The 26,297-nt window shown below is 37.2% G+C and overlaps 1 protein-coding gene across 2 annotated transcripts in view; it reads left to right on the forward strand.

Annotated features, from left to right (window-relative positions):
• Positions 1-22,506, forward strand: part of LOC127634297 (dystrobrevin alpha-like) — a 37,441-nt gene extending 14,935 nt beyond the window's left edge. For both annotated transcript variants that reach the window (XM_052113789.1, XM_052113788.1), the window contains exons 7-21: positions 649-754; positions 853-1,019; positions 1,402-1,526; positions 1,942-2,025; positions 5,657-5,731; positions 6,184-6,276; positions 9,661-9,748; positions 9,991-10,079; positions 11,169-11,282; positions 13,565-13,661; positions 15,633-15,825; positions 17,091-17,180; positions 19,068-19,155; positions 20,823-20,860; positions 20,936-22,506. In XM_052113789.1, the coding sequence (XP_051969749.1) occupies positions 649-754; positions 853-1,019; positions 1,402-1,526; positions 1,942-2,025; positions 5,657-5,731; positions 6,184-6,276; positions 9,661-9,748; positions 9,991-10,079; positions 11,169-11,282; positions 13,565-13,661; positions 15,633-15,825; positions 17,091-17,180; positions 19,068-19,155; positions 20,823-20,826 (1,413 nt within the window). In that variant the 3' untranslated portion in view covers positions 20,827-20,860; positions 20,936-22,506. The remainder of the gene's footprint in view (positions 1-648; positions 755-852; positions 1,020-1,401; positions 1,527-1,941; positions 2,026-5,656; positions 5,732-6,183; positions 6,277-9,660; positions 9,749-9,990; positions 10,080-11,168; positions 11,283-13,564; positions 13,662-15,632; positions 15,826-17,090; positions 17,181-19,067; positions 19,156-20,822; positions 20,861-20,935) is intronic.
• The last annotated feature ends 3,791 nt before the right edge of the window (positions 22,507-26,297 follow it).

Below are 26,297 nucleotides of genomic sequence, written 5' to 3' on the forward strand. Positions count from 1 at the left end.
CTTTCATGGTCATTATGGATGAAAGACATTACAAACAACATCTTTTTTAAAGAGAAAGTAAGTTCATAGTTTTACTACTTGAAAAGTCTTCAGAAGGGAACATAGTGAGCAACGGTGCCCCCTAATTTGTATGGCACATTCTGGGAATTGTTAGGGAGTGAACGTTTTACTGCACTGAAACGATTTTGCTATTGTGACAGCCCTAGAAATGGCCGACTCAATGGTCAGTGGCCTAACTAATGAATTAGGGAGCTGATTGAGGCACAAATATAGTCACCACTGCTGCAATGGTGTTTCAAAAATGGTGAGCTCAAAACTAACATTTTTCTCTCTTCTGACTGTTGTAATCCATCTCTCTCTCTCTCTCTCTCTCTCTCTCTCTCTCTCTCTGTTTTTTCCTCTATGGAAAGTTGTTGAAAGGTATAATAGTGGATTTTAGCTTTTTCTGTTGGAGCAAATGGGAAAGTGAACCTAATATTTGATGTGGTCTCAGATTCACCACTACAAAAGTTTAACCTGCTATAGTTTACTTCCACGTTCCAAACCCAGAAATCTGAAAAGGGTCCGTTGTTTTGTACTTTATTATTTTTTCTCTTGTACATATGTGCCATATTAATAATTTGTTTTCTAACTGCTGGCCTTTCACAGAAAAAGGTCTCACTCAATGTGTTTCTTGACACATTCATATCAGATCATCCTCCACAGTGTCTGGTTTGGTTACTGCTGATGCATCGGCTGGCAAATGTTGAGAATGGTGCGTTCTGAACACAACTATTTCATTTTTGTTACAATTATATGGCTTTTCTATATGTTAGCTGGGACAGTATTTTGTGGTATTCCTTTCCTCTTCAGTCTTCCATCCTGTGGAGTGCTCGTATTGTCACAACCAAAGCATGATGGGATTTCGTTACCGTTGCCAACAATGTGATAATTATCAACTCTGCCAAGAGTGTTTCTGGAGGGGCCATGCCTCTGGCAGCCATAGCAACCAGCACCAGATGAAGGAGTACATGTCATGGGTAGGTGAACGGCCATGTGGAAACATGACTGTAAGTGTCTGTGACGGCACGAATCGTGTCATCCAAACAGTCTTTGGCCTTTGTCAATGTATGTCAAATACATGTATTATACTGTCATATCACTTTATGCCTTTATCCTAAATGTCATGACCCCCGTCCTAACTTTCGACATTAAACCCCAATTCTGAAAAAGTTGGAACAGTATGAAAAATGGTATTGAAAACAAAAAATGTGTAAATCATATTCAGCCTTTGCTATATTGAAAGCACCACAACTACACATTATATGATGTTTTACCTTTTTTTTTTTTCTCCACAAAATTGAGACAGGGGCAAGATCAATAGCTAAGAGACCTTCATTACACTCCTTTCTTATTCTCCAGAAATCTCCAGCTAAGAAGTTGTCAGATGCTCTCAGTATGTCTCTGAGCTGCGCCTCCAGTCGAGAGCCTCCATACCCAATTTGCTCAGATACACCTGAGAAACCTCTCAACCTCAGTCATGTCGTGTACGTAAATTCTCAAATTACTAACACTTAAACATATTTAAACCTCTAAAGGGCTTTGATTAAGTTTATGAAATGTGTATAATGAGCTTATTTTAATGAAATGGTTTATGACTTGAGTTTGTCATTTTGCTCTTGCTTAATGTGGTGTAAATTGTGCATGCTGACATTTTGCTGCCTTGTGTTTTCTTTGCTTTTATGCTGCAAAACAGGGACACATGGTAAGTATACTGTATATTTCTTGTTAAAAAATTTCACAATTATTTGAATGGCGCCAATTTAATATACACTCACACAAGAACACATATGTATGCATACTGTATGTACTTCTATGAACAGGCACTATAAAGGCAGACAAACATACACTTACAAACGCTAAAGTTTCTGATCATAACACCTTCTATTTTATTACCTTCAGGCCACCCAGACCCGTGGCCGGTGGAAATGAGTGCATTTTTTCTCACACCATGCCTTCCTCAGGAAACCCTTATTCCAGTAAAACGTGAGTTTAGCACTGCGTAATGTTAGAAACATACTCTGCGCAAGTACGCAATCATGTATGCGTGGCCAATGCATTACAAGTACTCAGTCCAATTGTACATATGTGCTTAACATGCATTATTGCGTTACTCTGCATTTTGGCAGGAACAAACCTCAGTAATCAAGAGGGCGATAGCAGTGCTGGGTAGTAAATTATTACATGTAATGTGGATTAACTAATCAGATTACAAAAATCAGCTACTTGTATTTGGATGAAGTTACATTTTAAAATACTTGTAATCAGACTACAGTTACTTTTTTATAGATAACATAATTACGTATTAACAATTTAACCACTGGATCTATAGAGATACTTTTTTAAGGAGACATGGGGCACAAACATCACTGTGCAATATACACTCACCTAAAGGATTATTAGGAACACCATACTAATACTGTGTTTGACTCCCTTTCGCCTTCAGAACTGCCTTAATTCTATGTGGCATTGATTCAACAAGGTGCTGAAAGCATTCTTTAGAAATGTTGGCCCATATTGATAGGATAGCATCTTGCAGTTGATGGAGATTTGTGGGATGCACATCCAGGGCACGAAGCTCCCGTTCCACCACATCCCAAAGATGCTCTATTGGGTTGAGATCTGGTGACTGTGGGGGCCATTTTAGTACAGTGAACTCATTGTCATGTTCAAGAAACCAATTTGAAATGATTCGAGCTTTGTGACATGGTGCATTATCCTGCTGGAAGTAGCCATCAGAGGATGGGTGCATGGTTGCCATAAAGGGATGGACATGGTCAGAAACAATGCTCAGGTAGGCCGTGGCATTTAAACGATGCCCAATTGGCACTAAGGGGCCTAAAGTGTGCCAAGAAAACATCCCCCACACCATTACACCACCACCACCAGCCTGCACAGTGGTAACAAGGCATGATGGATCCATGTTCTCATTCTGTTTACAAATTCTGACTCTACCATCTGAATGTCTCAACAGAAATCGAGACTCATCAGACCAGGCAACATTTTTCCAGTCTTCAACTGTCCAATTTTGGTGAGCTCTTTTAAATTGTAGCCTCTTTTTCCTATTTGTAGTGGAGATGAGTGGTACCCGGTGGGGTCTTCTGCTGTTGTAGCCCATCCGCCTCAAGGTTGTGTGTGTTGTGGCTTCACAAATGCTTTGCTGCATACCTCGGTTGTAACGAGTGGTTATTTCAGGCAAAGTTGCTCTTCTATCAGCTTGAATCAGTCGGCCCATTCTCCTCTGACCTCTAGCATCAACAAGGCATTTTTGCCCACAGGACTGCCGCATACTGGATGTTTTTCCCTTTTCACACCATTCTTTGTAAACCCTAGAAATGGTTGTGCATGAAAATCCCAGTAACTGAGCAGATTGTGAAATATTCAGACCGGCCCGTCTGGCACCAACAACCATGCCACGCTCAAAATTGCTTAAATCATCTTTCTTTCCCATTCTGACATTCAGTTTGGAGTTCAGGAGATTGTCTTGACCAGGACCACACCCCTAAATGCATTGAAGCAACTGCCATGTGATTGGTTGATTAGATAATTGCATTAATGAGAAATTGAACAGGTGTTCCTAATAATCCTTTAGGTGAGTGTAAACTCTGCCTTCCAAAAGTTAATATCCTGTCAACTGCAAATTTGACGTAAAATCTAAAGATTTGTTTTTAACTTTACATCGCAAATCTAACCAACTCAAACACATTTTTGCAATTATTATTTGAAATATCAGTCTCTGTGTAATATAAACATGTTGCAATGTCTTTGGAAGGGTTTTTTGTCCATCAAATGCATCAAAATGTACAAATACACAAATAATTTCATATTCAACTGGATTAGCGCTGTAAAGTTTCTTTTAGTTTCTTTAAATTGCTTTAGTATTCATTTTAAAAAATTTATATGAATGCACTTTTGGTGTAGTGATGACTTTGAGATGTTTTGTGATGCTGATTCACAAATATAACTGGACTGATCTCTTACAACATTTGAATAGCATTTGTAAAATTACGAAATTGTATGACCATATTTGTGTTAACATGCATAAGCACCACTCAAATGAATAAACAATGCAGAATTAGGTTGAAAGTAATCAGAAAGTAATCCAAAAGTAATATGATTATATTATGCCAAAAAAAGGTAATGTACAAGATTACGTTACTGATTGCTTTTTTCTGTCATGTAATTTTTTAAAACAAGTAATCTGCCCAGCACTGGGCAATAGATACCTTGAAATGTTGATACCATTAAATCATATTATTAAAGCAGCTAGCTATGTCGACAGTTTAAATTGTAACAAACATCCTCGGCAACATTCGCTTTAAATTGATGCTCCACCATAATAGTAGTTGTCCTGAAAGAGCAAACTGACTGTAGATGAAAGCAGTTTACACTAATGCCCTCTATAGCGCCCCTTGTGGCAACACTGAGAATGCAACGCATACATGCATTGCGTTACAAATTGCGTTCTAATACATTTCGGGTAAGACACACGAAGTCAAGCTTGTGTAGCTAGAAACATTTGCCTTCATGTAGACTAGAGTATGTTTCGGACGGACCACTAATACAAACATTTAGCAGGAGTATGTTTATAAATGTAGAACTTGACTACAGGCTTTAAGTATTTATGTCTACGTTAAAAGAATATTCTAGGTTCAATAGAAGTTAAGCTCAATCGACAGCATTTGTGGCATAATGTTGATTACCCCAAACATTTATTTAAACTTTTCTCTCTGTGTTTATTTACACAAAAAAAGCACAAATCTGTGTTACATGGGGGCCTGGGTAGCTCAGCGAGTATTGCCGCTGACTACCACCCCTGGAGTCACAAGTTAGAATCCAGGGTGTGCTGAGTGACTCCAGCCAAGTCTGCCAAGCAACTAAATTGGCCCGGTTGATTTGGAGGGTAGAGTCACACGCGGTAACCTCCTCGTGGTCGCGATTAGTGGTTCTCGCTCTCAATGGGGCACGTGGTATGCTGTGTGTGGATCGCGGTGTCATGCACAACGAGCCACGTGATAAAATGCACGGACTGACGGTCTCAGAAGAGGGGGGATAAAAATAAAGAAATAATCTGTGTTACAGTGAGGCACTTACAATTGAAGTGAATGGGGGCCAATCCGTAAACGTTAAAACACTCACTGTTTTAAAAGTATAGTATTTAAAATGTAGTTGTAGTTGGATAAAATCACATACTAAATGTAGTTATATACAATTTTACAACTTTGTTGACTTAGGCGCAACAGCGTAAACCCTAAAACAACCATAAAAATTATGATTTTAAAAAACTTTGGAGCTCAAATAAATTCATATTTCTGCCTTTAAACTCTCCATAAATTAGCCCCATTCACTTCCATTGCAAGCCTTTTTTTAAGGAAAGTCTAAATAGCATTTTGTGGTTTAACATTATCCCACAAATGCTGTCGAATGAACTTGTATTGAACCGGGAATATTCCTTTAACTCAAAATACACGTCTTTGAAGGCTTTATGGCTTTGTTGTGTCTGTCATGTGTTTAGTCAGACAGGCTGCTTTGATGATTTTGTTTGTGTAAACAATTTTTTTAGATAACTGTTGCTCATTAATCGATTTGTTATGATCCTTTTTGTGTGTTTGCTCAGTTGTGGTGCTCACGATGAGACAAAACAGATGAAGTTGTTTTCCCGGACGACCCCGGATCTTTTAAAAGGGAAAGGGTAAGTCAGCCTGGATGAAGGAATGTTTTATGCCACAATTGTCTGTATGACGCATGTGAAGGTATAAACAAAGATCAAAGATCAAAAATCTGATGACAGTTTTTTGCTGTTATTTTGAGCTCGTTATAACATGATACTGATATAATGGTTTATCATAAGAGCTGTATAGGCTTTAGACAAAGTATACAACCCTGTTTTTTGAGAGACGTACATTATTTGAAATTGCAATGTTTTATTAACTGTATGAAATAAAGAAATGACTGTACTTCCATCACTGACAACCCAATTACAGTGGAGTTGTAAAAGATTTTTTGATTTTGTAATTATCAGTTGACAAGTGGAAAAATAAACCAACACCATTAGAACATGAAGTTGTTCTTATTGTACATCAGTTTTCGTCTTTAAGTAACGCTCATTATGATGTTATATGTGTTTCTGAAACATGGTTTCAGGGTTCAGTACAGCATCGATATTGCGGATAGGCTCGCTGATGAGCACATACTTATCGGATTATATGTGAATCTCCTCCAAAAGAACCACTCATGGTCAGTGCAATCTGTCCGCTTGAGGTTGCTGTGGCAGTTTCACTTTAAGGAATAGTTCTCTCTTAATTTACTCATACTCATGACATCCCAGATGTATGACTTACTTTATTTATTTCTTCTGCTGAACACAAATGAAGATTTTAAGAAGAATATTTCAGCTCTGTAGGTCCATACAATGCAAGTGAATGGGGTTTGAAACTTTGAAGCTCCAAAAAGCACATAAATGCAGCATAAAAGTAATCCATAAGAGTCCAGTGGTTAAATTAATGTCTTCAGGCGTGATATGATAAGTGTGGGTGAGAAACAGATCAATATTTAAGTACTTTTTTTCTATAAATCTCCACTTTCATAAGCGCTCTTCTTCTTTTGTTTTTGGCGATTCACGTTCTTTGTGGAAATCACCACCTACTGTGCAGAGTGATTAAATTAGAGTAAAAAACAATCTGTTTTTAACCCACACATACAGTATCATAGAGCTTCTGAAGACATGGATTGAACCACTTAATTTTATGCTGCCTTTATGTGCTTTTTTGAGCTTCAAAGATTTGAACACCTTTAGAAAGTTAAGTTATCTGGGATGGTATGAGGTAAATGAGTAAATGATGAGAGAATTTTCATTTTGGGGTGACTAAAACTCAATGGTCACCATTTCAGTCTAATAATACCCAGAATGCAATAAAACAAAGTGGAATGCATTTTCCAAAAGCATGGCTAACCTATGTAAAACAGTCTTATTAGTTAGATGGCTTTTAATTTTCCTTTTCAACATGTTAAATTTTATATTTTTCAGTGACACCAGATATGGAATGGTGACTGTTCTGGGCACAATGCTGTGTTAGGTTTGCAGCTTGCTAACTGGCTAGGCTTATATTTATAAGCAATATAATTATGGCATTGATATTATATTTCACACCATTGCGGACCAATTTTGAGCTATTAATAACATCCCCCACTTATTAGATAGATACTGCTTATATAAATTTATCTCACCCAAAATCCTTTGCTCTAATAGATCATTTGATCTCGCCAGTGAATTCCACTTTAATGCATTTATAATTAACAGAGGCTACTGATGTACATATAAACACATTTGTGTACACATACAGACACTTATTTTACTGACCCAACTCTTTTGAATTAAGATTTTGTTCCCACCTTATATTGAATAGTGTGTAAACTTCTTATTTGGAGTCATTTAGAATATACAGTATGAGTTTATGAATGTATGTGTGCAACGGGGTTTGTGTTTCATATGCAAATACAAGTGTGTGTGTGTGTGTGTGTGTGTGTGTGTGTGTGTGTGTGTGTGTGTGTGTGTGTGTGTGTGTGTGTGTGTGTGTGTTGATTTGTGCAGAAGTGTGTCTCATTCATGGGAGGATTTATGAAGCTTAGTCACCTGTCTTTAACAAATATGAAGTGATTTGCAAGTCACTAATTGCAAGTCCTTCTTATGGGAGCTGGGGTTAAATGGTTTACTCAAAAAAATGCTGTAGTTATGTTAGGGGATCTTAATAACATTAGTCCATTGATCACCAGTATCTCTGCTTTACATGCTACCTTTGGCTACATGCACATAACCACTAGGCCTCACCTCTGACTGTGGCTGTTGTCCAGCAAAGATATCATATCGTTGTTTCTAATCTTGTGGTTATTTTTTATGGGAAACTGGGGCTCTGTCACAATGCTTTGCTTGGATCTGTCCTAAAAATATGCTTCCATGTGTTGTCAATGCTAAAATGTATTCACAAACTTGTGAAAAAGATTAATCTGGGATATTTTTGAAAAAAGCATGTTAGGATATTTTGGGGCTAATATCACTGTTCTTTTGATTCATGCAGGACATATTTGTGACTTTCTCAACAACATCCTTAAAATTTCAGCATTATGTAATATAGAACATTTCTGTCCCGTTTGAGCTCTTCGACCAAATATGTACAACTGTAAATTTGGTGTGGGTTTGTACACACCTTAAAAACAAAGACATTCTATCAAAACAGCATACACTGAAAATAACATAGGAAATATAGCAGAAAAGATTAAGTACTTTCTACATCGAATAATTAAATTTAAGTCTGAATTTGAAAATATAAAGTAAATTCTACTTTTGGACTTAATTCAAGGTTGTAAAAATGAATGTTCTAGCTTATAAGTTGTCTAAATATTAGTTATGATTGTTTATCTTTACAATGCGTCATCATGTATCAATCCTAAAGTAGAAAACGTTGTCATATTTATTTGCTAATTTGAGTAAAATAAGAAATAGCCAAGTAAGTAAATTTTACTTAACTTTTCGAAGTTCTGAGTTCCCATAATTCACCGGGCTTGAATAATTAACGAGCTTGCATGGTTTCACTGTTTGTATGTTGATTTACACACTTTTTATTGTTGAATTTGTTATGTGTGGTAACATCTTTTTTGGGAAGCCTGAAGTTAATTTTCTCAAAATGAACCTTTCAAAAATAATCTGTTCATTGTTACTGATAACATGTTTTGTGCACCAATTATTGAGTTTTGCATGCTATTGCCAGTAATACAAGGTGATGTTGTTTAATAGACTGTAGCATGTAATATGTTTTCGTGTGGATGGCACATGATTATGTGTTTATTATAATAAAAGCTCAAAATATGAAATGTTCATATACAATGCTCACATTTATTTAAGTACCATGCACATCAGATAAATTTGTAATTAAAAGTTAGTGTACTAACTAACTGAAATGTTCAAGTTAAATTTGCTCACTTTATTCAATATTATGTCATACATTTAAGTAAATTTTTCTTGATTTGTAAAAACCTTTACTAGTAATTTGTTCTCAGTGTATCTGTATACATTAATGTTAGTTTCCATTGATTATGTGCTGATTTATCCCCTTTTCTCCCCAATTTGAAATGCCCAATTCCCACTACTTAGTTGTCCTCGTGGTGGTGCGTTTACTCGCCTCAATCCAGGTGGTGGAGGAAAAGTCTCAGTTGCATCTCACAGCATGTGGAGTCTCATGCTACTCTCCGCGATCCATGCACAACTTACCACGCACCGCATTGAGAGCGAGAACCACTAATCGTGACCATGAGGAGGTTACCCCTTTTGACTCTACCCTCCCTAGCAACCGGGCCAATTTGGTTGCTTAGGAGACCTGACTGCAGTCACTCAGCACACCCTGGATCGCGAACTGACTCGTAGTCAGCGTCAATACTCGCTGAGTTACCCAGGCCCGGACTTTGTACATTATTAATGATTAGACTACTACTGTAGCTTGTTTACTATATTTGCTTAAGCTTCGCTTACTAAATTGTTTACTAGATACACTAAATGCTTCTGTAAAGGAGATCCAGTTACTGTAAAGCTAACTGTCCTAACTCCACCCTTTTCCCCTTGATTGACAGTTTCCAGGAGAGCAGTAAAAACCAAGATGATGAGCACTGCCTCATCGCTCGTTATGCCTCCCGATTGGCTGCTAACGGAGCTGCAGTGGTAATACAGCTAATCAGAATACTTGCTCAAAGACACATTCCTCACATCCCACTGAGTATTTAGTGCCAATTGTTGCTTGAATAGACATTAAATTGACTTGAAAAAAAGGACAAATAGCTTAGGTTTTTGCCATTTTTAATGTTAGTCCTCAAATCATATGTTCACCAACATTATTTGTATATAAATTCAGAGAAACACCCTTTAAACAACTATGTATAATTTGATATTTATCTCATTAACAGAAGACCAGAGCACCATCGGACATCTCTCTGTGTCTGGACTCCAATAAACAACAGAGGCAACTAATAGCCGAGCTAGAAAACAAAAACAAGTGAGTTGATTATGTTCATATTGCACATTGATTTGAATTGTGATGCTGTTATAAAAACTGTTTCCAGAGTTTGTATTAAAGCTAAAAGGGATATTGCACCCTAAAACACAATTATTTTCATAATTTAGAGAATTTCTTGGCAGAATATCCTGGTTGCTATTTTTCATATAATATAAGTGAATGGTGACTGACAAGCTCTAAAAATGACAAAAGCACCTTAAAAGTACCATAAACGTTGCCCATATGACGTTTACACTATTTTCCAAGTTTTACGAAGCTTTATAATACATTTAGATGAGGAACAGACTGAAGTTGACATCGTTATTTGAGGAAAATCTTCCTCTCTGCTTTGGCATCTTGCATCACACAGAGTTTCTTGTGGGTTATGTCAAATGTCATTGGTTCTCTTCTCTCTTGACCAGTGTTGGGTGTAATCCAATTACAAAGTAATTAGTTACTGTAATCTAACTTTAGTCAAAAAATTCATGTAATGCATTACATTTTAAATTCTTGTAATTAGATTAAAGTTACTGACTTTCAATAAATGTTATTGCTTTTAAGCACATTATAGGGTTATGCTAATTTCTAATATATTATTTATGCAGAATACATGAATTATGGCTACATAATGAGTCATTAGGAAGGATAAATGTGAGGTACAGAGTATATAACCTGTGTGTAACAATGAACAAGGACACAGGATAATATAGACATTATTTTGAATTTGTTGAGCGGAAAGCGTTTTAGAAAGTAACTTAAAAGTTAACTAATTAGTACTGTGATTACTTTTAAAATAAGTAATTAGTAAAGTAATCTGATTGTAATTTTAGTGACATAATTAGTCATTTGTAATGGATTACTATTTTTATGTAACTCACCCATCACTGCTCTTAACTGGTTGTCATTGACTTGGTGTGCCTTGATGCACCATATTTGAATGGGTCTTCTTTTGTTTTCCACGGAAAAAGACAATGATACAGGTTTGGAATGACATGAGAGTGAAAAAGCAATGACAGATTTAACATTTTTGGGTCTATCTATTCCTTTTAATGCTAAACTGTAATGTAAGTGCATGTTGGGTGTTTGCAGGGAGATTTTGCAAGAGATTCAGCGTTTGAGACAACAACATGAAGAAGCCTCCGATCCTCCATTAGACAAAAGCCAACAGAATCCAACGTTACTGGCTGAACTGAGGCTGCTCAGGTAAACAGGTGCACAAACACACATGCTCTTGAACCCAGTCACCTGCATAGACACACAGTGTACAGCCATGAATAAAAACCTGAAACATGATGAGTTGAGCTGAACAACAGATGCTGATGGTTACGCGATAGACGGCGCTGAATGTGAGAGTAACCTGATCATCGCTTGTCTAGTGAATGAGTGAAAGCACTTGAGAAGCAATTTACAACATTGGGACTCTCTTCCTGTTTGTGCACATCTCCCAGACAACTTAAATAGTAAACTGAGCCAAACTTAGACATTGAAATGGGCTCTAGACCATGTCCTAGATATATATGTGTGTGTATATATATATATATATATATTATATATGTGTGTGTATATCTGTGCTGATTAATTATTAAGAAACTTTAAACATAAACATATGCTGTAGCCTATCTGCGATTATTAGAAGAAATTGATTGGAATACCAACCTACAACACAACCAGGGCTGGACTGGTAATCTGGCATACCGGCCATTTTCCCGGTGAGCCGATGCACTTTGGGGCCAATCAGGGGTGGACTGGCCATCGGGAGAACCAAGTGGGCCAGCCACGAAATGTTACGAATAGGACACGATATGTTAAAATGAGCCGCCGCCTTATGCAGAACAGACAACAAACCTGCGCCGCGATATGCAGAAAAGGACAGCGAACCATGGGCCAGTTGCCATGTAAAATCCCGGGCCGATTAATCTTCCCAGTCCAGCCCTGAACACAACATTAGTGAGCCTGTAATCCTAAATTACACTCTTGAATTAAAGATATGGGCTATCCAATCACATTATGTATTTTTTTAATGACCCTCATGAACATATGTTCAGAAACGAAAGGCTGCAGTGTCCGAGCAACTCTTAAAAATACAACTTCTCCCCTTCACTCTGTTCAAATAACAAAATTACATGCATGTGTTGTGTTCTAATTTCCACAATCAAAATAAAACATGCTGGTTTGTTTCTCTTTTACATGGGTAAATAAACACGTAATTGCTTGAAATGGTTGAGAAAAACATGCATCCGTCCATACGCAAAAGCCAGCGTTATCTTAAGTTGTGAAGCGTGTCTTTTTTTTGTACACTCTACAATATCAGGAAAATAAGACCTTTCCTCTCTGAACATGCCACACAACTGCTTGTTCAGTCACTCGTCATCTCTAGACTGAACTACTGTAACGCTCTCATTACAGGCCTTCCTGCATGTGCAATTAGACCTCTTCAAATGATCCAGAATGCGGCAGCATGTCTGGTCTTTTATGAACCAAAGAGAGCACATGTTACACCACTCTTTGTCTCTCTCCACTGGCTGCCGGTTGATGCACGTATTAAATTCAAGGCTCTGATGCTGGCATAAAAAACAGTCACTGGGTCTGCTCCAGCATACCTAAAATAATTTATGCAGAGCTACACTCCTGCCAGAAGCCTGCGGTCGGCTAAGGAACCTCGCCTTGTCGTACCAACACAAAGAGGCACCAAAACACTTTCCCGGACTCTCAGTTTCATCATAGTTGGTGGAATGGCCTTCCCAACTCCGTGAAGCTGACTCACTCATAAATACATCTAAAAATACATCTTTTCCAAGAGCACTTAACCAGTAAATTTTTGTTTATTCTCATTGCACTTAAAGCTGTTTTGAATGCTATTCTGGTGCTAGTAAAACTTTGTAGTATGGCACTTTTCGTACAAATGTCTCCTTAAGATGATTCACTTATGTTTTCCTCTTTTGTAAGTCGCTTTGGATAAAAGCATCTGCCAAATTAATAAATGTAAATGTAAGGTGTTTTATAGAAGGTAAAAAACGCTTGCCTTCCCGCGCGGGAACTCGCAAGTCCAGAATACAGATGACTGATGATCAGATTTGTTATTTGTTACCTAATGTTAGCCCTGCAGCAAAATATTTCACAGCTAATCATAATGCCTCCTGTTAATTGTTTAACATAATTTACAATGAATTAGACAGTTAATAATTATTTTTTAAATTAAATTCAGTTAGAATAATTATCTTCTGTGGTTTTAGTCTACAGTTTAAGAATTTGAGACTGCTTTTGATATGAATTACACCGTCGTCTGAATTTCTACATTAAAATTTCAATGATGACATACACATTGACATGTTCCCCCCTCTGATTTTCCAACAATTGGAACAAATCACACCCTGCATGTAGTACACTTTCGTAGATTTGGTAATAAATTGTTAAGAGAACATATAATGCTGTTTAAACCTTCACAGATATTATGTACTCTGTTTCTTTGTCTCTCATTGTCTCAGGCAGAGAAAAGAGGAGTTAGAGCAGAGGATGTCAGCGCTTCAAGATAGCCGTCGTGAACTCATGGTGCAACTAGAGCAGCTCATGTTACTGTTAAAGGTAGCAAACAATTGAGACACACAAACAAGCATCACAACATTTTGAGAAATGAATATCAGAATGTGGACATGCATCATTCAGTGTTAATGAGCTTAAAGTGCTCCATATACAGGAAGAAGAACAAAAGCGTGCTGTAAATTAACTGTATGGTGTTTTTGTTCTCCCTTAAGTGAATCTTAAAAATTGTGTTGATGATAGTTGTGCTTTTGGAATGCATGTGACTTCAAGCATTGCACAACGCAGATTTAACGCATGATGTTATACAGAATGACCACATTCGGATGTGTCACTTAAAGGTGCTTTAAGCGATTTTTTTTTCATGCAAAAACGTATGCAAAAACTTTTCTTATTCCCTGAAATATATTACTGATATAAATGTTGTGAGATATCTCACGGTCTCTGTGACAACTCTAGACGCTGTAAACAGAAAACAAAAATGTGTCTGTGGGCCGCTGCCTTTGACGCTTTCGACCTGTCAATCATTTTGCACATTCTCATAGTATTGTAGCTGCAGCAAACTATTGAGGCTTACTGCCATCTTTATGCCATATTGTTCATAACCGTTATCAGTTGAGGGCGCTATTTTGCTGCTGTTGGTTTTAACAACAGTTTCTGCATGATGTTGGCCTCAATAAATCTCATTTGGTATCTTTGGTGTGCAGGGTTCTACGAAGAGGAGGTGTAGCTTTTTCAAAGGCTCAGTCTCGTGGAAGTACAGTAGAAAGGCTAAAATCACTTACAGCACATTTATATATGTAAAGATGTCTTTAGGAAAGTGTATATGTAAGTAAAGTAAATGTGACCTCACCTGCCGTGGTTTTTAGTCAAGAGCTAACCAGGAGCAAATCATGTCGGTTACCGTGTCTACACTTGAAGAAATAGAAATCCATTTGTATTTAATTTGGCTTATTTTAAAATAGCGAATTCAGTATACACATTACTATTGTTACGACTGCATGAATATAGTTAAAACAATAGATGATTTAAATTGGAAGATCAAAGACCAGAAATATCAGAAGTTGGCTTTTAAGTAATGATCAAAAGTTATTTTCTGTAAATGCAAAAACAGACTTAGTCAACAGCTGCACCTGGCATTTCTGGGGCAGATGTTGACATTCATTATAAAGTACCGTGTCTAGTGAATACCAGGTGTGAGCACAAAACGGTTTTGTTTTTAGGGGAAGAATATACAGTATAAGCATGCTGTTGGGATTTTTGTGTTGCTTTGAATTAGTATTTTAAAAAAGCATGTTTGAGAGTTTGTAGCATTTATAAAACTGATATTTTTGGAGTATCTAGTTGACAATTTGCCTGAAAAAATGACTTCATTGTACAACTGTTAAAGGAATATTCTGAGGTTACAGTGAGGCACAATGAATGGGGCCAATTTTTGGAGGGTTTAAATGCAGAAATGTAAAGCTTATAATTTTATAAATGCACTTACAATAATTCTTCTGTATTATTTGAGCTGTAAAGTTGTTTAAATCTTAATTTTTGCAGCAGACTACTGTTTTAGGCTTCTAGTTATTTGTCATCGACATTGTTGTCATGGCAACAAAGTTGTAAAATTGCATTTAACTTCATACAGAAAGGGCTAGTAAGTGTTTTTATCACACTAAAATCATTTTAACACACATATTGATTAGGTCATGTTGCTATACTTTTGAAAATAAGGATTGGCCCCATTGACTTCCATTGTAAGTGCCTCACTGTCACCCAGTAAAGAAACTGCTAATCATTTTTTATAAACAATAATTTATTCTAAATAGAAGTATTTTATGTAACTGTAATTATGTTGCATGTTCAGGGATTGTGAAGACTTGAAAATAGCGCATTTGTGTGGCAATGCATGTGTGATTGGCATTTTGACTTGATGAAAGCAGTGTTATTTAAAATAAAGTAAGCATTTTTTAAAACAGTTTTAGTTTTATATTATAGTTTATAATGTCATGGTTTTATTCTGTTTGCTAGAACCAGGGCCCTGGCTACTCCCCTCGCTCCTCCCCCAGCCACACAGCCAACACGTCCATCCAATCAGCATCTGGCAATAGCACACCCATCCCCATGCCTGTCCAATCAACATCTGGCAATACCACACCCAGTCAAACACCTCAGGACTCACTCATGGGCCTGGGAGGAGAGGTGCAGCAGGCCTTCGCTCAGGGTAACCATGGAAAAACATTCCTTTTTATTACCATATTAGTTTTGTCCTTTTTTATTTTTTCAGAACACACATAGAGAGCACATAAAAGGGGAGACATGCAACAAACAAAAAAGGGGCACATACCAGGAGAGACATAAAGAGGGGTACAATATACAGGGGTAATATACATTACATACATAAGCATAGACAGTGTAATACAGTATCTAACATACAATACGGAGAGTGAAACAAACACAAATTACAAACAACAGTACATGGGTTGATTTCAGCCTTTGAATTTGTTTAGGGTGCATGGTAACAGGATCAATGATTTGGGGTTGATATGATTTATGAATGGGGTTCCTATGTTTTTTTCTTTACCAATTAGCTTATAAGCAGCCAATAATAATAGTAGTGAGCACTTTGACATTTTAAACAAAAAAAGCTAGGTTACACTTTATTTTAGTGTCCTTGTTACAGTGTAGTTACACAAGTAAGTACTGAGTAATATTAATTAACAACATGTACTTACTATAGGTTTAGGGTTAGAGTTTGGATTAGGGTTAGTTACTTGTAATTATGCATCATTTACTGTTATTACTATAGTCAATACATGTACAATACATATATATAACAAGGACACTGTAAAATAAAGTGTTACCAAAAGCTATAATGTAGATTGACATTGAAGAAATATTCTAGGTTAAATACTGCTTGAGCTTGATTATGTCCCTCAGTTGTAAAAACAAACACTGAAATCATCCTTTTTACTACAAAAAGCTAGACACAGTGCCATGAACAGAGCTAAACTCTCAAGACACATTTTTAATTTTTGTACTTGACACGGGGTCTAAAAAATGTGACGCTCCTGTGCGAGATGCACCGCATTGGTCAAAGATGTTTTGAATCTGAATTGGCTACATCAATCTACCATCTCCTCTCCGCCAATAGCTAGCAGGTCATGTTTGTAAATGAGAAGTGGTTCTCAAACAGTTTACCTGGATAAATAAAGGTTATTAATAATAATAATAATAATAAGATGTCCGTCTAGCGCATGTTTACATACTGAAGGAAAACGATCGTACAATAGAGTGGACGGACGCAAAAATGCTTTCAAAGGGGAACGCCCCCTTACAGTAATGGCAGAACGGTGAAAAGATGAAGCTTTTGTTTTAGGTAAAGCACTTGCATGAATTATTCATTTTAAATGTGTATCATTTGATATTGTTGTTTCGAGTTTTTTTGTAATATTTTGTAATATTAATTGATGTGCTTTTATTTCTAAGGCTCCAGAAGAAACTTAAGAAATGACCTCCTGGTAGCTGCAGACTCCATCACCAACACAATGTCATCACTTGTGAAAGAACTTAACTCAGGTAACATTGTATTTTATACAATTATTTGAAACTGGGATTAAAACGGTTCGTTCTGAGCAAAAACTGTATTTTTTCGTTCCGGTTCAGAAGTTTCACAGCCTCCTTTCCAAAAGGTTACTGGTTAGAACAAAATATAAGAACAGTTAATAACGTTCTTTTAAAAACGACTCTTTCCTAAGGGGTGGGTGAAATACCAATTGCAGTGTTGCCAGATCTCTCAAGAGAAAAAGCAACATGGTCTGGAAAACCAAGCCCAAAATTTGCTTCACCAAAATAAGCGAAAATAAGCAATACATTTTTTCTGTGTGGTGGATTTATCGGCATAGAAATCACAACAAGCAGTTAATTAACATTTAAGCATAATTTTATTTACAGATCTTCTTCTGTGTCAAAACCCAGCAGCATCAAATCTGTATTAATGAAGTAATATTACTTGATCAAGAGTGCGATATGGCCCTACATCAGCACTGCTGTGATTCGGCCACAGGCCGAGTGCTGTAGGTAATCACAGCAGTGCTGATGTAGGGCCAAATAGCATGATTGCAAGTGTGATATTGCTTATATACAACAGTTCAATGAACAAGTACATTTAAAAAAAAAAAACGAGTACGGTCATAAAAACGCATTTGTGCATGGATCTACTTTATTATGGGACCGATCAGAATCTGCCATTGATGGTTCAAAACAAATGATGCGTCCAAGACTTCTGTTAGTAATTCAAAATGTCACTTCAGAAATAGTATCATGGCTTGTGCTGTTTCTAACAAGTCATTGGATCAACAAGGATAGACGGATGGATGTGTGTGTGTGTGTGTGTGTGTGTGTGTGTGTGTGTGTGTGTGTGTGTGTGTGTGTGTGTGTGTGTGTGTGTGTAAGAGAGAGAGAGAGAGAGAGAGATGGAGCGTGCGATCACCTGTTGCCACACCCAATCAGAGATGCTTACAGCTTTCTGAAGGTCAGTTTTCTCAGTGGAATATAGACGTCCAAGCGGGGTATTCCTCTCTATTTCGGGGGAAGCCGTTGCACAAATGTCATTCACTATAGAAACAGCGATGTCCTCTGCCATTTTAAACAGTATGTATCCAGTGTGGAAACTCACAGAGCGCTGTTCACTTTACGTCACCAACTGACTCATATTACACACAAAAATTATCTTTTGCCACCACCTGCTGGCTAACATATGTAATGTCAAAAATAAAGACAGTAACTCCTAACACATATGCACTACACTTACACTTACACTTTAGTTTAGAACAGCACGAACACAAGCGGAGTGATACACACACATAGTGAAGCATCCGAGTGCTGATGGTGTCAGACCATCAGTGCTCATGGGACGTCTCTCGTCCAATCAGATTCGAGGACTGGAACTAACTGTGGAAGACAAGTGAAGACTTGTAAAACTACTGAGAAAAGTACTTTTTACCTCCAATAATGTTTTCCTTATATCTGGATTAACCGTGCATGTATGTGTAGTATTTATACATAGTTCTATGTGTCTTTATTCAGAGAATGTGACATCCACAACAGGCAATTAGGCAAAGAAATGTGTGATGCACCAGTTTCCTTCAGGATCAAAGCACATGTTATATTTTTTTCGGGCAACATGAAGAATTCCTTTGGCCTTTAGTTTCATTAAAAAATAATCTGAACAAAATTAACTGGTTATATCCGGTTACCAGCATATAAAAATAACATTTTCACTCCGGAACAATTGAAAATCACTTTGTTCCGATTTTTGAATTGTTCGAATATCATTCGTTTTCGGTTTTTGTTCCTTGAACCGTTTTTAGTCCCTTATTTGAACGTCCTTATATTTATTAGGATTTATTATTTACTCCCTCAACAAAATGATAAAAAGTGTTTCTTTATTGCTTACTTTTTTAGAGGTGGGAAGTGAAACTGACAGCATCAGTGACCTGGCGTTCTCAACAACAGATGTTCTCAACACACAAACGGGTTCCTCAAGAACAGGGTAAGAAACAGTTTTATACAGAAGGGTGCTTGATCCTTGTGCATGAGTGGTGTATTGAGTATGAGGACATGATTTTATTTAAATAAATACAATTCTTAAAGCTGATGAATGATGTTTGCTAAAAGCAGGTTTCAAATGAACATCTAACTCCCGAGCTTTTCGGCCATGACGTCAATTTATAGGAAGGCCAATTCGCCATGAGATTACTTGACAATTTCTAATGGGTTTTTAGAATTGTGGTTTTTGATTGATGAGTAAATAAGGTCTGTGGTTAACATTATTTCTGGAAACTTTCACATTTCGTTCTACAACATAAATTCAAACAATGTCAAGCACAGAGTTTATTTTACACTTGATTCAAAAACCACAATTGAAGAAACACTTTGAAGAAGGGTTTCAGGATTGTAAACTAAACAGTTATGTTATGCATTGAATACAACCTATCCTTGAATTAAGTAGTTTACAATTTAATGATAATTCTGTGCATTTAGCGTGAAAAGTTTGAATGATAGCATTTCCAACACTGAATCTTTTTATAAAAACCCATAGGAAAACACAGAGGGAACCAATGGCGAATTTTCTTTTGGGTTTTTGGACTACAAAAACACCTCTACTATGATGAACATGTTTTCAGTTTCTGATAAACATGTCAACAATGTGTCATGCGTATGCTGAATCATATATAAAATTGTGTTTCTTTTTAATTGCTATTTCTATCGGGAAGACATGCAGGCTTGAGTGAGGTTTAAGATGCCATTTATTTGATGAACGTAAAACAGAAACGTTATGTCTCTCTTTGGCGTAGACCCCGTCTGGTGGTCTGAGAAAGTTGTACTCGGAACCATCATATCCTGCCGGAGATAGGAGGCAGGGGAGAGGAGCCTACCCCCGCCAACTAGTGGTGGTGGGGTGCCGTGTTAGCACACTGAAACAGCAGTGAGATAGACTGTGAGCAGACGTATAAAGCAATGGCTTACATGCGATTGTTTGGGAGTTACCCAGCTAATGATGTGATGATGTACAGCTGCTAGTCTTCCCGCTAGAACTATGCTGCGCTTCCAAAGAAATTAGATGAAATAAAAAATGAAATGTCCATTAAATCAGTCCATTTTTTTTTTTTTTCATTTATAAAGAAAAACTCCCCGGGCTGCTGCCAGGCACCTGTTTTTAATGCAAATATGGCAATTGTTTTGAATCTGCATTTGCACACAGGGATTGCCAAAGGGGCTGCATCCATCAAGTCACAAATGTCACTGCAAATTTCTTACTCCATGTTCTGTCCATGCCATTTATGGCTATTCAGTTTATTTTTTTTACACAGGTATAGTAAGTCCTGTCTATAATGGCAATTCATTTAATTTTAAATCAGCTAAATTCTGTATGTGAGCGGTTGTGGCTCAGGTGGTAGAGCGGGTCGGCTGCCAATCGCTGGGTTCGATTCCCGGCCCACATGACTCCACATGACGAAGTGTCCTTGGGCAAGACACTGAACCCCAAATTGCTCCCAATGGCAGGCTAGCGCCTTGCATGGCAGCTCTGCAGCCATTGATGTGTGAATGTGTGTGTGAATGGGTGATTGGGACACAGTGTAAAGTGCTTTGGTAACCTCTAAGGTTAAAAAAAGTGCTATATAAGTGCAGACCATTTACCATTTACCATTTTTCTAGGTGACTTTACAAGAATAGCTGCATTTTCATGAGCAATGGTAAGTATTCCTCAATTGTGACACCAATTCGGTACAACGATGCTTGATAAACCATGACCTTTTCCCTCATCACAGGTTGAGCGAACTACACTGAAGCACTGTGCAGTAACCAGACCTGAGCTGGATTATACAACATTTCTGAAAAGCACCAATTTAAACCAATACTGTGGTACACAACCCAATCTATAAATATAGAAATATATTTTTAGAATCTACAAAATGTTTTAAGAAATGGACATTACAAACAATGGAACAACACCGCCAGTGCCATAAAATCCATTTGAGAATATTATTATTTTTTTCATTTATTTGGTGTTAATGTGATGTTTTCATGTGTAAAAGTACTGTATTTGAATATCTGTCGGCAAAATGGTTGTGGTCTTTAATGAAGCTGCTAACTTTACAAATGACATCTGTTGTTACACTTTAAGAGCAGAATCCCTGGATCTTTTAAAAAATATAAAATATTAAGCATATGTTGTAGCTTTGATTACTAATTGACAGTTAAATGATTTGAGATTTTATCATAGCCTTTGATACAAAAATGTATACACTGCCTTAGCTTATAAGACTGCATTTGTTTTTATTAGGCGGGTAGATATGTGGACTTGATTGAAATTTACTTATTTCAAAGACATGAAAAGTCCAGAAATGGGCGAATCACACAAAGAAAAAAAAGTTAGTCACATTTCACCCCAAAATCAAAAGAAAAAATAAGAAATTGTATTTTGCATCAAGCCTATTTTTAGCACCGTTACAATGTTTTGCATTGCAACATTATTTACCTTGAAAAGTGCTCATTACCGTAATGCTTTATAATATAAAATCTGAATTTTGTTAAAGCCTTTATTTTTCAATGGTGATTCTTATTACTGTAATACAGCATTTATTTTTACTGTATTGCAGCAAAATACTGTAATACAATGATTTTAAAGACAGTACAATGTTTCTATGATGTTACGTATTACAATAATGATTTCTTTTTTTTTCTGTGCTGGAAAATATTCTTAATTTTAATAAAAATAATATGAAGTTATTTTAAAATATTTTAAATATACCTTTTTTTTCTTTTGATTTTGGGGTGAAATATGACTAGGACATGTTTTTAACAGGTTTCATGTGACTCACCCCAATAAAACTTTGCACCTCTGCATTCAATAAGTCATCCTTTGAATATACTGAGCACACAGCTCAGTATTGCCCATGCTCTATTATTTAACAAAGTTTTAAAGTTTCAAGGCAAAATTATATGTTATGGATATTTTGAGGTTGACTTGATATGCACATCATAAAATATGTGATGCTACTGAAACTAAATATGCTGTTATGCTATTCAAAAACTGTCAAGATGCCTTTTCAAAATGCATTTTAAATAATATTTTGGTGTATGAATGTTGAGCTGAAACATAATTATCATGTTTGGATTGAATTTGACAGCGAGTATGAATTGCTGAAACTGCAGCTGTCACATTGTAAACTTTGGTTACTTGTGTTTTTTCAGACAGGCAGTTATAAATCAGTACAAAAACAAAAAGAGCACCCATCCCCTTCTGCAAACATTGCACTTTTCAGTGATTTTGCATGGTACTAAATATATATATATATATATATATACACAGTATAAGTATAATACATTGTACAGGTGTTTAGAATCTGTATCCATAAAATAATATTTAAAGTTTCTGTCTTTCTGTCTCTTAGAGTTTGCCACAGTAAATCCCTAATTTCAGGTTCTTTGCAATCGGTCAATGATGATCTGATATGTTGATGCAATATATTGAATATCCACTAGATGTCAATGAGGAACAACTATCTAACTGTGTTCTTCTCAATGGACATTTGAGAAAACTGTCAGGCTGAAACTTGCATTGTTAGGGGTTGATCAGGTCAGGAAACTGTGGCACATGCAAAACTACCATTGATAGTAAAAACTGGTTTACACTGATGAGCCAAAACATTATGACAACCTGCCTAATATGGAGTTGGTCCTCCATGTGCTGCCAAAACCAATAGTATCCAGCTGCAGACCCGCAGCACCACCAGTTTCAGAACCCCAGTTTCAGAACCCCAGCGCCAGAACCTGAAGTGAGGGGCGGAGCTTACGTTCTAAACCGAGTAGCGCCACCTAACTTTTTGGAGAGTAGGCTACACCACCAGTTTCAGAACCCCAGCGCCAGAACCTCAAGTGAGGGGCGGAGCTTACGTTCGAAACCGAGTAGCGCCACCTAACGTTTTGGAGAGTACTTTGCTTTTTATTACAAACGAAACATCATACTTTATACGTATGTTATAATGATTCTTTAAGGTACAGTACAATAAGCATTTTAAAACATTGATCTTGTGTAATATAATTGTATATAGTTATCCGTTTCATTGTATTATGAGAGTTACTTCCTGATCATGATGGTGAAAAAAAATGCTTGAAACTTATGGGCATTTTATATAAAATATACTTTATTTCACAAGAACATGTGCAGCATGCCTTTTTCTTTATGTAAAATAAAACATGTCAAAAAACTAAAAAAGAGAGAAAATTCAGCATAATTTTAAAAGAAACAATAAAAATATATACAACAAATGACCAATTCACCCCTAGGCCCATTTTATCATGACAATCCTGTATAAATTAAACTTAAAATGTATCAAATGAGGAATTCACTCTCAGGCCCATTTTGTCCTTACATTCTTGCTAAATAACTCCATGTCATCCCTGAACACAAAATGAAATAGAAAGGGCTCTCTGGAAGCTTCTGACTGTTCCAGGAGATTGTTGCAGGCCTTTTCCTTGTGGTCTTCATTCATTCGAAATGTCTCTACAAGAGATGAAAGCACCACACAATAATCTCAACATAAAAAAAACCCCACAAACTCACAAACAATGCATATAACAGAGGAACGTGGAACAAACACTTTAACACCTTCACAAGATGTCTTCAAAACGTCACCGCAAGGCTCATTTACAACACGCAAAAATGTATCGAACCAGCCGTAGAATTTTTTTTTTAATACAGTAAAGTATGACAACATATTCAAGCTTCATTAAGATGATAAAGTTATGCACAAATTAAATATTTAGCAGATAAACTCTGAACTTAATATATGCGATAATTTTTCACAACATGATGTCAAAAACGTTACACAACTCACCATGCTCTCCGCCATGCTTGTCTCATTGTCAATAACTCCGCCCCTCACTTCAGGTTCTGGCGCTGGGGTTCTGAAACTGGTGGTGCTGCGGGTCTGCAGCTGGATATGTCTCGCCAAAACAGCGCCAACCCGCCAATGCATGGACTACAAGACCCCTGAAGGTGTCCTATGGGATCTGGCACCAAGACATTAGCAGCAGATCATTCAGGTCCTGTAAGTTGCGAGGTGGAGCACATCCCACATGCTCAATTGGATTGAGATCTGGGGAATTTGGAGGCCAGGGCAACACCTTGAACTCTTCACATGTCCCTCAAACCATTCCTGAACAATGTGTGCAGTGTGGCAGGGCACATTATCCTGATGAAAGAGGCCACTGCCATCAGTGAATACCATTGCCATGAAGGGGCGTACCTGGTCTGCAACGATGTTTAGGTAGGTGGCACGTGTCAAACTGATGTCCAGATGAATGGCCAGACCCAGGGTTTCCTGGCAGAACATTGCCCTGAGCATCACACTCCCTCCACCGTATGTCGTCTTCCCACAGTGCATCCTGGCGCCATCACTTCCCTAGGAAAATGGCGCACACTTACAAGATCATCATTATGATGATAAAGGAAACAGTACTCGGCAACCTTCTTCCACTCCTCCAAGGTCCAGTTCTGACGCTCACATGTCCATTGTAGGAGCTTTCAACAGTGGACAGGGGTCATCTTGGGCAGTCTGACCGCACTGTGTGTTGTGTCACATTCCTCCCGTAACCATCATTAAAATCGGTTCGGACCAGACTGGATAGCATTCTTTGCTCTCACGCATCAATAAGTCTTGGGCACCCAACACCCTGTCGCTGGTTGTGGTTTGTCCCTCCTCGGACCACTGTCTGTAGGTACTCACTACTGCTGACCGGGAACAGCCTTGCCTTTTCAGAGATGCTCTGACCCAGTCCTCTGGCCATATCAATTTGGTCCTCGCTCAGGTCTTTACTCCCGCATTCAACACTTCCCCTGTGCCTCAGTGTGCACAATATCCACCTGAAACAGTATAAGAGATAAGAATTAGCATGTCTCAAATTGTATTGGTGGAGAGTGGAGCACAGATGAACACTTTTTGGATTTCTTAAGTTTGTGTAAATGCACTTGGGGTATTTTTAACTATTTTTATGATTTCACATGAATTATACATGTGTCTGGTACAAATATTTGGTCTTGTTTCATGAATATAGCATATACTTTCCATCTACCTGGAAAGAAGTAAAGTAAAATGTTACAACGTGCCCCATAACAGCTGAGGAGCACATTGTAACATGACTACATGAAAGCTTAATATACCTCTCTAACAACTGTATATGATCTAATTAAAATAAATAGAAGATAAAGTAAAATATTATGTAAATAATGGCAAGTATGTATATTGCATATCTGACTGCATTGAATTGCATAATGTGCCCCATCAGCGCAACAAGTATTTAAACCTGGCTGGTCACTTCTGCTGGCAAGCTAAGAATTAAAGCATAAAACAACATTAAGTTGGCCTCGTTTTAAATAAACACTAAAACCAGAGATGAAAATTAACTTTTAAGTGAATTTTAACTTTTGCTGCTGTAAAATCAACTTTTGGCGATAGCTTCCAAAGGTTTTTGAATTTTCCCGCAATTTTTTCTCTACACACTATTTCCGGTAGATTTGCGAGGTGTGGATTGTTTTTTTTTTATTATTGTTTTTTTTTATGTATTTAATTTAATCGCTTTAATCAATATAACATGACAGTCAAACCAACTGAAAGCACAAGAAATAGAAAATAAAATAATAATAATAATAATTTTAAAAAAATGTACGTCGACAATAAACAGAATTCTAAAGGCTATAAATTATACAACATACAATGCATATAATATTAAGATTCAAAAGGGAATATTCAAGGCTTTATAAAAGTTCGAAGTGTGGATTAGTGCACGCTTTTTCGGTCCATGGTACATAGTGGCCCCAGTTTGTTCCTGACAGGCAGCAGATGCCTTCACCCTGCCCCAACCCTCACCCTAATCCTAACCATTTGAACCCTGTCAGGCTGAATACCCTGCAAGGAACAACTTAAGGCACCTTTCTCATATCTCGCATCCGGAAACAACATGCCATCTACAAATTTGTATTCATTACATTTCCATTGGCCGAGAGCGACTACATCCGTTATATCTACCAACCAATCATCTGATCAGAGCGAGGAGCCGGTGAGAAAAACGACATCTGTATTATCTGTAAACCAATCAGTGGATAGTAGGAAGGAGCGTCCGCCAATC

This window comes from Xyrauchen texanus, chromosome 41 (genome assembly GCF_025860055.1).
Source record: "Xyrauchen texanus isolate HMW12.3.18 chromosome 41, RBS_HiC_50CHRs, whole genome shotgun sequence".
Lineage (NCBI taxonomy): Eukaryota > Metazoa > Chordata > Actinopteri > Cypriniformes > Catostomidae > Xyrauchen > Xyrauchen texanus.